The sequence below is a fragment of the Uranotaenia lowii genome, chromosome 2, assembly GCF_029784155.1.
Source record: "Uranotaenia lowii strain MFRU-FL chromosome 2, ASM2978415v1, whole genome shotgun sequence".
Taxonomy (NCBI): domain Eukaryota; kingdom Metazoa; phylum Arthropoda; class Insecta; order Diptera; family Culicidae; genus Uranotaenia; species Uranotaenia lowii.
This window is the reverse complement of record NC_073692.1, coordinates 239,795,544-239,807,193: the sequence shown is the minus strand read 5'-3', so window position 1 is coordinate 239,807,193 and position 11,650 is coordinate 239,795,544. Positions and strand designations below refer to the sequence as shown.

Here is an 11,650-nt window from a genome sequence, read left to right as displayed (position 1 = left end):
GTATTTCCCAACGGTGATTTTCTTTAGCGTGTGCACAAAGTTGCTGCTGGTGCTTTTTGCTTTTTCTGAAAAGCGTGTGCGCTGACGGAGCCGTAAGAAAAGGGTTAGTTTTTTCTCCTTGCTTGATTTTCCAAATCTTACTCACCAAGTTGCTGCTGGTGATGTTTTGCCGTTCCAAAAACCGTGGCCGTGTTTCCCAACGACAGGGGCAAACAAATTTAGCAGCAGCTTACTTTTTTGCTGTTCTTACAGCTTGCACAACTGAGCACACTTTGAACGGAAGTCTAGTTGGTGGTTTACGTTTGACGTTTTCTAGCTTGAGTGTCAAATTTTCTTGGCGATTTGACGATGACAGGGTGGGTCTTCGTTAGGATTGCTTATCTCATATTTGGTACACGGAGAAAATAACTCGACAAATTCTTGATGTTTGATTGTTTGCAATTTGTTTGAACATGATTTTGGTTCCGAATTGGTTTAGGTGATTAAATAAACCAAGTTTAAATATAATTGTTACAAACGGTTAGATTTATTCCAACCCCCTGGCAACTTGACGTTTCCCATACAAATCGCGTGTGCCAGTTTTTTCTGGTTCTCTGGTTCTGTCAAATCGAAAATCGAGCTACTCAACATGTCGAAAGGACCCATATTGAAATATGTTTTCTGTTACTGGTTCAATAACTAAAAAAAAGTTTTGAAATTAGATGTTTTTTCTATGTTTTATGTGAAGTGAATCTGTTTTCAAAAGTTTAGTCTAAGAAAACGAGTAGAGCGTTAATTTGTGTGTCCTACATAAGGTATAAAAGTTCTGGACTGCTTTAAATAAATTACTGATATCCAGTAGTTTTTTGGGACAAGTTTACCTTCCACCGAAACTGTTGAAGACACTCAAGCACAATAAATGTAAAATACAACACAACCCTATCAAACATTAAGAGATTTCCCTAAAGTGCGATGCATATGAGCATTTTAAATAACAAAACAATCACATTATCGCAGAACTTTTGCCATTTTATAGAAAAACTGTTCCTACACAATATATAAATCGGTAGAATATTGAACAAGATTAACAATTTTGGTTAAAACTTTTTTTTATTCATTCAAAAGTTATGAATTTGCCTGATTCTCACTACATTTAATAGTGTGCCCTTTCCATATGCATGACTCGGAAAGTATGTAAACAAGCGGCACACATGCGACATCTGCGATTTTGAAACAGACACACGAAACTCGACCAAACTGTCAAGTTGCCAGGGGGTTGATTTATTCAGATCCTTTTTCAAATGCAGTGGTGCCAATAGATTTATAGCAAGGATATAATATTAGAAACACAGGGGTGTATTCAAGGGTACATCAATTTTTCAATCGTTCATTCACCCCCCGTTGAGTCTCGCCCTCGAGATCAACCGGAAGCAGTGTTCCGAATATCACTCAATTTTCATGAGAGACACTGATACGTTTTCAACAGCGAAAGCAAAAACTAAATTGTCGGTTTGTTTATCTCCCAGCGGGGCAAAGATTGTGTTCGACAGCGCTGCTCCGAGAATCAAAGAAACAAAATTTGAAAGAGAGACGATCCTTCTCCAGTTGGAATTCTCAACTGATTGAGCAGCTACCTGATTTTCAGTTTCTTTTTTCGCTCAATAACTTTTCTTGATCACTCACTCACTCACTCATTCATTTACTGATCGATGATCGAATGCTGTCTGCCTAAAACATCTTGCTTTGTTGTTGCTGTTGTTGCGGAGGATCAAAATAGCCATTCAAACAGGCAGGCAGTATATATGTACATAAGTATCTGCGCTATGGCAGAAAGTAGGCAGGCAGTATGAACCGATGCAAGGCCGCATTGATTGAGTTTGAGTGAGTGAGTGAGTGGATTTTCGAATTGGATCTTGTATCAGTAAGTGTCTCAATCACTTCTGATACACCAGGTAGTGAGCCTGAGAGATCGACTTTGATGCGAATCCACTCTCGCTTTTGAATCTTGTTTACATTGACTTCGCATTGTCGTTCTGCCGACTCTCAGGGAACTACAGGCAGCAGCATTCGGCTTTGAATTTTTCCAACTAGAAACCTATCATGAGCGTTTCTTCCGAGTGATTATCGGAACTCTGACCGGAAGTAAGGCTATTTTTGTAACCGCTCTCTTGAACTCGCTGCCACTAGCGGTGCGGACCGTCACCACTCTCACGACGTTGTCTTCGCCGGGATGAAGAATCTCGATGCGTCCAAGTCGCCACTGCTGGGGTGGGAGGTTCTCCTCAACCAGTAAAACAAGATCACCCTTTGTGAACTTTCGAACTCCATCACTCCACTTTTGACGACTTTGCAAATGGTGCAAATATTCACGGGACCACCTTCGCCAGAAATGCTCCTGCATGTACTTCACGTGTTGCCACCTATTCAATCGACCGACCTTTTCCTCCATAAGCGACGACTCGGGTAAGGCCAGTAGAGAACGTCCAATCAGGAAATGCGAAGGAGTTAGCGCTGCTGCATCACAAGGATCGTCTGACATCGGGCAAAGAGGTCTTGAGTTGAGTATTGCTTCTGTGCGGACCAGGAAAGTAAGCATCTCCTCATATGTTAATTTTGTTTCTCCAACTACTCGCTTGAGATGATATTTCATCGATTTGACGCCAGCTTCCCATATTCCGCCAAAGTGGGGGCTTCTGGGCGGAATAAAATGCCATGTAAGTCCACGAATTGCACAAAATTCTTGTAATTTGGCACGGTGTAATTCGTCTTCAAATAATTTCCTCACATCGGCTAATTCATTATTAGCGCCGACGAAAGATGTTCCATTGTCTGTGAAAATATCACTTGGTAATCCACGGCGGCCCACAAATCGATTCAAGCAGGCTATGAAATTTTCGGTAGTCAAATTGGTAACCAGCTCGAAATGGATTGCTTTCACAGTCATACAAATAAACACAACGACGTACGCCTTGTAGGTGTTTCTTCCTCTGGTTCCGAAGGTTAAAGTAAATGGTCCGGCGTAATCGATCCCGACCAGTGAAAACGGTCTTGCGTGCGAAACGTGCGAAAACGGTGCCAGCGAAAACGGTGCGCGTAGCTTAGCGCAAACAATGCAGTTCGAAATAATTTTCTTTATTATGCTTTTAGCACGTACGGGCCAGTACCGTTCTCGAACGATGGCAAGGAGCCCCGAATGGCCAACATGAAGATGTTCTTCGTGGAGTTTGCGAACCAGAATTTTAGTAACAAAGTGCTGTTCTGGCAAAAGAATTTGATGCTTTCCATCGTATGGAATAGCAGAATACTTGAGTCGACCACCAACTCGGATGAGCCCATCGTTTCCAACAAATGGAGCCAAGTTGGATAAATTGTAGCGTTTCGTCTGTTTGGATTGGATGTCGCTCAACAAAGTTTGGAATGTTTGCTGCTGGACAAATCGAAAAATGGTAGTTTCGGCTAACATCATTTCATCAGCAGAAATAGGCGCATTGTAAGGTTGCGTTCGGGCACCCCGTTTGGCGTAACGCAGTACATACACCCACGCTCTTTGCAATTGTCTGTAATTGCTCAGTCTATCCAGACTCATATGTGGCGTTTTGGCTATAATAGTCAGCGCCTTGCGCTTGCGAAGTTCGGGTATATTTTGATCATCGATATCAAATGGAAATGGATCTTGTGGTTGGAGTGAAGTTTCCCATAATGTTGGAGGTCCCTTCCACCACAACTCATTCTCAACCAGCTCGTTGGGAAGAGCACCCCGAGAAATGCAATCAGCGGGGTTAACATTTGTGCGTACATAGCACCATCGAAAATCTTGCGTGAGCTCAACAATTGAAGCAACTCGATTGGATACAAATTGGTTAAGCGACAAAGGAGATTTTTTAAGCCAGCACAATACAATTTGCGAGTCGCTATAAAGAGTCACATTGTTGACTTCAATTTGCATTGCTGACATAACCTTCTGCGTAAGCTCTGCTAATAGTTTAGCGGCTAATAATTCTAGTCGGGGAATAGTTACTGGCTTCAAGGGAGCAACTCGAGATTTACTTGTCAAAAGATGTACCTGTGTGGTTCCGTCGGAGGAGATACTTTTGATGTATATTACCGCACCGTAGGCCTGACAGGATGCATCGGAATAACCATGGAGCTCGATTAGTGTTGGATGGTTCGCTATCACACGTCTTGGTTTGCGCATCTCGTTGATGGTTGGTAGTTGTTGTTGAAAGTTTTGCCATTTTAGTTGCAGCTCTGTGGGCAACTCTTCATCCCAGCCAATTCCCAGTCGCCAAATGTCCTGCATCAGAAGCTTCGCCGTGGTGATGATCGGGCCCAAAAATCCAAGGGGATCAAAGAGTCGGCCGATGTCAGACAAAACACTTCGCTTCGTGGTTGAATTACCTTCGGACGATCGAACGAAAAATCGAAAGAAATCAGCTGTTGGATTCCAGATGAGACCAAGTGTCTTAATCGAATCGTTGACATCAGAATCGAAACCAATTTGCTTCTCGTGCAAGTCGTTTGGGATAAGTTTTAACACCTCTGGACTACTGGAACAAAACTTATGTACGCCAAAACCACCTTTGGACAGGAGTTGCGTTAGTTGATTGTAGATGTTGATCACCTCTTCGACCGTTTTGCCACCCGTCAGGAAGTCGTCGATGTAGCTATCCATGGAGACGACTCGAGCAGCTGATTTGAATTGTTCGCCTTCATCTGCTGCTAGTTGGAGCAACGCTTGTGTTGCATGATGAGGAGAACTTGCGACACCATACGTTACCGTTTGTAGCTCGTAAATGGTACGTTCGCCAGCTTGATTGTACCATAGGATTCTTTGATACTTGCAGTCGTCTTGCTGAATTTTGACCTGGCGGTACATTTTCGGGATGTCTGCTGTTAGCGCTACTTGGTGAGTGCAAAATCGGAGCAGAATCGAAACCAGATCGCTTTGCACTGTTGGACCAACCAGGAGAGTGTCGTTTAGCGAGATGCCAGTTGTTGTTTTCGCTGATGCGTCAAATACGACTTATATTTTGGTTGTGGAACTGGACTCCTTGAAGACGGCGTGGTGTGGAATGTAGTATCCCTCGTCGATCAAAGCGCTCACCTCTTTCATGTGACCGAGTGCTAGGTATTCGGACATGAACTCGGAATATTGCTCAGCACGAACTGGATTCCGTGCGAGTGAAACCATTAGCCTGTCGAGTCGTTTCTTCGCGTTGCTGTAGGAACCACCAAGCTGGTCCTTGAGATGGTTGAATGGTAAACGTACCTGGTAGCGGCCATCCTCGTCTCTTATGTGGGTGAGCTTGAAGTGTTCCTGAACAGCAGCTTCAGCAGCGGATAATTTTGATTCGGTTGGAATATTTTCGATTTCCCAAAACTTGACCAATGTTGCGTTGAGTTCGGTGTCTTTGCGGTTGAGCTGACACACGCGTGGGAGAGGTTTGGGTTTTCTAGGCTGAACGTAACCTGACACCACCCAGCCTAATTCAGTCTCAGCTAGGGTGAGGTTGCTGTTATTGATCTTTATTCGACCATCTCGGACTAAATCGAAAAAGATTTCGTTGCCAATTATCAAATCGACCGAGCCCGGGACATGGAAAGTTGGATCGGCAAATGTCAAACCGGTCGGGATTTTCAGTGTTTGCGTGTCTACTTCGAAAAGGGGTAGATTGGTGGATACCGATGGAACGACCAAAAATTCCAGCATGGAGGTGCAATAATCATTCACGCAGGATTGGATGCGTGTCGTGAGCGCATAATTGACACGCGTTTGGATGTCATTCAAGCCACTTACCGGAAGGTCCACTCGTCGCATATTTACCATAAGCTTGGAGGCCAGGTTCTCGCTGATGATGTGACTGTCGGATCCGGAATCGAGAAGCGCTCGACACTGAACAGTGGAGCCACCTTTCCCGACAATCAAGACTTGCGCTGTCGATAGAAGTACCTGCTTTGTGATGGCTCCCAAGTGAGTACACAATGTTGTAGCAGAGTACTTCGTTGATGTGGGTGTTTCAGGGACACTTTCTGGTTCTGGATTCACGCTGCTGGTTGAGTTGGTGGGATGCAAGAAACTGTGGTGCTTTCGATTGCATCCTTCCACCTTGCACCCTTGCTCCGATGGACACTCGCTGACTCGATGCATCGCTCGCAAACAATTGTAGCAAAGACTGGCCTTTGAGACGACAGCCTTCCTGTCCGACAAATTCATGTGCTGGAACTTGGGACACCGGTAGATGGAATGGTCCTCTTTGCAGCAGGGGCACGATTGCTTTGCAGTTTGGATGAATGATCGTGCTGCTGGTTTCGGAGCGTATGTTGGACGTCTAGCAGGTGCTGTTGACTGCTGCATTGCTGGCTGCTGGGAGCGACTTGTGCGCAGCAGAACTCGTCCTCTCTCCCTCAGGAAGTCGATGAATTCTTGAAATTCAGGTAGCTCGTTCCTCGGAAGTTTCGTCTCCCACTGCTCTTGGGTTTCCTTGTCCAATTTTTTGTACATTACATTAACGAGTATAAGCTCGGCTAGTCCTTCAGCTGGGAAACCATGATCACGGAGTGCATCGACGTGTTTGGTGCATGTTTCAACCAGCTTAGTTATGCATTGTCCCCGGTTTTCGATGGTGACTTTGGGGCAATGCAAAACAGCGTCAATGTGAGTGTCCATAATAAGTCGTCGGTCCTCGTAAGCATTTTCCAGTATTCTCCACGCCAAGTCGCAGTCGTTGGTGTTGATGACATCCTGGTCAATTTTGTCTTTGACATCACCGACCAATGAATTTCGAAGGTGCAGGATTTTCATGGCGGGAGTCTCGTTGGCGTACCTCTGCATTATGCTCTGGAAAAGGCTCTTGAAGCTGAACCAATTTTCCGGGTTGCCATCGAAGACCGAAAACGGAGCATGAAGTTGCGGAGCGGCAGCTTGGACGTACACATGTTGCGGGGGAACTGGTCGAGCCATTTCACTGCTGGTCGATGGGAGAGCGGGAGTGAGACAATCAATTTTTGTTTGGAGCGCAACATAAAGCTGGTTGTGGAGTGTTTCAAAACGCAGATATTCTTCTTTTTGTTCTTCCCGCTCATCTCTCGGCTTGTTAGCAACAATTTCCATATGTACCTGATCGAAATCCTCTACACATTTTCGGAGCGTCTCTAGGTGGAGCTTAAGTAAATGGATACTAACAGGTTCAGGCTTGAGGGAGTCATTTATCCGAAGCAGTTTCTCGTAAATCAATTCATGGCGGTCGAGAAGAATCGTCAATTCCCGAGCCATCTTGCGCTGCTGGTCACGTAAAGCCTGGGCGGTTTTCTGTTTTGCGACAGATGGCAGAATATTCCTCGGAACCTTGCCTGGATTAGCTCGATGAGGAGTTTCCGATTCGGACATTGATTTTGTAGCACTTTTTATTTTGCACCCGCAGGTGGCAATCACTTTTTATTTTTTCCTCTTGTAGGAAACACTTGTTTTTCAAATTCAATTCAATTTTAATTTTAGCCAAAATGGCTGACAGTTTTATTTTCACTATTGGCTTGAGCACGTTCACACTCGGCACCAAGATGGTGGACCGATTAAAACTAGTGCCACGGGCACACACACACACCCATAGAAGAGGTTGCAAAAATCCAATGCCTATTTAGCAAATCTCTGTGCCGATAATGCGCTGAAATGTGCACTGTGCCGAAGACGGTATGTTTGAAAAACCGTAACTGGCATAAGGACTCGGTTCCCAACCAAAATGCTGACCACTACATTCAAGCGAAACAAGAAAAACATTTTGTGGGATTTCCTTCCTATTGGATAATTCATCCCAGAAACAAGAAAATAAAAATAAAAACAACAGCGCCCGTAGGGAGAACCGAACTCAAATCACCAACCATATGGTCTTACCAGACCGACTTCTTATCCAGTGTACTATTTGAGCTTCATGCTGGAAGAGGGATATTTGTCATAGGCTGATGTCATGCTGAAGCAACTAGCAACGCAACGCAACGCAACGTTCCAATAAGATTGCGTTGCATTGCATTGGTATGTCATGCTGGCGCGACCTGTCACTTTGAAATTCCCTACAAATCATCACTTCTCTACATCTGATAATGCTTTGAATCGTCTCCTTTCTTTCCGGAGCCATCAAAAACTCATCAAATCACGACCCGGATTGCAAGAATGCCGAAATTTGAACCGACAAAATTCCTTGTTTTTTTGCCGGAACTAAGAATTCATGAAAATTTTCTCGCCGATTAAGATAGTTTTTAGTTTATTATCACAAGTTCGGACAGATCTTCGTACTATTGTGCTTAAAACCCGGAATCACTGCTTCAAATCGAGAAAAAACAATGTTCCTATTGGATTTCCTACTAGTCGCGCTACTAAACACATTGGCATCAGATTGGTCGCGCTACACAAGGCGACCAGTATGACAGGTCTGCGCGATTTCCATGGAGATCAAATGAGAGCTGGTTAGTCGTGTGAACGTTGCGTTGTAGGTCGCGTTGCTAGTTGCTTCAGCATGACATCAGCCATAGGCATTCTGCCACCGATCAATCACAAAAGAAACGCACGACAGTGGCTTCCCGGCGTTTGGCCTCCTTTCAAGGTATTCATTTGTCTTTTGATGGAAACGGGAAAGGGAACGGGAGTGGAGGAAACGGGAAACCCATTGAATGAGAACTGTGCTTCGCTTACTGCCTGCTATTACATACACACGCTACATATACACAGCTGCTAAAGCCGGGCAGCTGGTGAATTGAAGGAATGTTTTTGTTGTTGCTTTTGCTACATACACACGCACAGCTTAGCCGTGTTTGCTGGTGGATTGAATTAGAAGGATGTTTTTGTTGTTGCTTTTGCTACATTCACACGCACAGTGCTCGGTTCGCTGGCTGCCTGGTGTTGGCCGGTATTTATTTCCATCCTTCTTCGGCTTGTGATGCGATGGGGAGGGACGCGAAAACGTTTTTATTTTGTTTCATTCAGACATACGCAATTCGGTTGCCCTGGGAGGTTAATGCCGGTGGGCGCAAATCGAATCAGTGCCGGTCGCGTGATCTTCTTGTACCAATCATGCTATGAAATTGACTACACGCCATTGGCACAGAGGCTGAATTTTGGGTGCACTACTGAACAGTCAGACTTTTCGCCAAGATGGCGGATTTTTTCACTAATGTGCTACGAGCACACACACACTACTAAAAGTCACGGACTTTTCTTCGCCAAGATGGCGGATCTCTTCACACAATTGTGCTTCGAGCACTTTTCACCAATATGGCGGAATGTCTTAGAACTTGTGCGATGCGCACACACACACAGTCACAATTTGGAAGCAACGGTTTTTTCCAAAATGGCGTCGAGCCGAAAATTTTCGCACACGGTACGAAATCACTCGCGATAAACTTTTCGATAGCCGGAAATCATTCGAAATTCCTCAGGCTATCCGGATCGATTAGGACCAAAATGTTTTTCGCACAGCTCAGGGAATTTAACGAGAGGAAAAGCAAATGATTTTTCGGCTAGAACAGGTAGAACAAAAAACGCGTCTGACTTGCACAACGGTTAGATTTATTCAGATCCTTTTTCAAATGCAGTGGTGCCAATAGATTTATAGCAAAGATATAATATTAGAAACACAGGGGTGTATTCAAGGGTACATCAATTTTTCAATCGTTCACTTACACTCAACAAAAATCAAACAAAATCAAAAGATTGAAGGTCCATTGACTATTTTATTGGCACTGTTTCAAGTCAATTTTCAACGTATTTTTTGGATGTCAGCATTTGAAATTTTACACACTTTTTTGAAGACTTTTTGTTCGAGCTTGTACGTCCGTTCTCTGTGATTAAAGGTTCATTGATTATTTTAGCCATATTAGTTCTAATTTAACAATTTGTAAGTGTGAGAGAGAAAATTCTAAAAGGTTGTCTACAACCTTAAAGTCGTTGCATACTTAAAGGCGCTTTTCAAATTTTTACACCCAAAATTCAGCCTCTGTGCCAATGGCGTGTAGTCAATTACATAGCATCATTGGTACAAGAAGATAACGCGACCGGTGCTGATTCGATTTGCTCCCACCGGCATTAATCTCCCAAGTTAACCGAATTGCGTATGTCTGAAAGAAACAAAATAAAAACGCTTTCACGTCCCTCCCTATCGCATCACAAGACGAAGAAGGATGGAAATAAATACCGGCCAACACCAGGCAGCCAGCGAACCGAGCACTGTGCGTGTGAATGTAGCAAAAGCAACAACAAAAACTTCCTTCTAATTCAATCCCTTCAATCCACTGGCAAACAACCACGGCCGAGCTGTGCGTGTGTATGCAGTAAAAGCAACAACAAAAAAAACATTCCTTCAATTCAATTCGCCGGCAAACAACCACGGCTAAGCTGTGCGTGTGTATGTAGCAAAAGCAACAACAAAAACATTCCTTCAACTCACCGGCAAACAACCAACGGCCAAGCTGCCCGGCTTTAGCAGCTGTGTATATGTAGCGTGTGTATGTAATAGCAGGCAGTAAGCAAAGCACAGTTCTCATTCAATGGGTTTCCCGTTTCCTCCACTCCCGTTCCCTTTCCCGTTTCCATCGCAAGACAAATGAATACCTTGAAAGGAGGCCAAACGCCGGGAAGCTACTGTCGTGCGTTTCTTTTGTGATTGATCGGTGGCAGAATGCCTATGACAAATATCCCTCTTCCTGCATGAAGCTCAAATAGTACACTGGTTAAGATGTCGGTCTGGCAAGACCATTAAGCTAGTGATTTGAGTTCGATTCTCCCTACGGGCGCTGTGGTTTATATTTTTATTTCCTTGTTTCTGGGATGAATTATCCAATAGGAAGGAAATCCCATAAAATGTTTTTCTTGTTTTGCTTGAATGTAGTGGTCATGCATCATTTTAGTTGGGAGCCGAGTCCTTATGCCAGTTACGGTTTTTCAAACATATCATCTTCGGCACAGTGCACATTTCAGCGCATTATCGGCACAGAGATGTGCTAAATAGGCATTGGATTTCTGCAACCTCTTCTATGGGTGTAGATAAAATCGATCTGTTGAGTCTTTTTTACCAGGAAATTATTTAATAAATATGTATTAGTCATTCATTGCATGAACATGCATGATCTTTTCAGAAAAGATATATATATATATATATATATATATATATATATATATATATATATATATATATATATATATATATATATATATATATATATATATATATATATATATATATATATATATATATATATATATATATATATATATATATATATATATATATATATATATATATATATATATATATATATATATATATATATATATATATATATATATATATATATATATATATATATATATATATATATATATATATATATATATATATATATACATATATTTTTTTTTTTTTTTGAAATCAATGAATCATTTGAAGTCATAACGAACATTTTAGAAAACTTTATGAAATACTTATTTATTGTGCAATACTTTATACTGGCAACTGGATCTCAAACGTGGAATTTCATCGCCGGTGGCATCAAAAGGCGCTAGAAATCGAGATTCGGGAACGTAAGTGGAGATGGATTGAACACACGCTGCGAAGAAATAAGAACGAGATTTGCAGAGAGACGCCTGACTGGAATCCAGATGGACTTCGAAGAAGAGGCAGGCCCA

The 11,650-nt window shown here is 42.9% G+C and overlaps 2 protein-coding genes across 2 annotated transcripts; both read right to left on the bottom strand.

Moving 5' to 3' along the window:
• Positions 1-2,077: 2,077 nt before the first annotated feature.
• Positions 2,078-4,855, bottom strand: LOC129742449 (uncharacterized). Its single transcript, XM_055734345.1, has one exon. The coding sequence runs from the start codon at positions 4,853-4,855 to the stop codon at positions 2,078-2,080; it is 2,778 nt and encodes a 925-aa protein (XP_055590320.1).
• A 147-nt stretch (positions 4,856-5,002) lies between these two features.
• LOC129742448 (uncharacterized) lies at positions 5,003-7,366 on the bottom strand. The gene has a single exon (XM_055734344.1). The coding sequence runs from the start codon at positions 7,364-7,366 to the stop codon at positions 5,003-5,005; it is 2,364 nt and encodes a 787-aa protein (XP_055590319.1).
• Between the last annotated feature and the right edge of the window lie 4,284 nt (positions 7,367-11,650).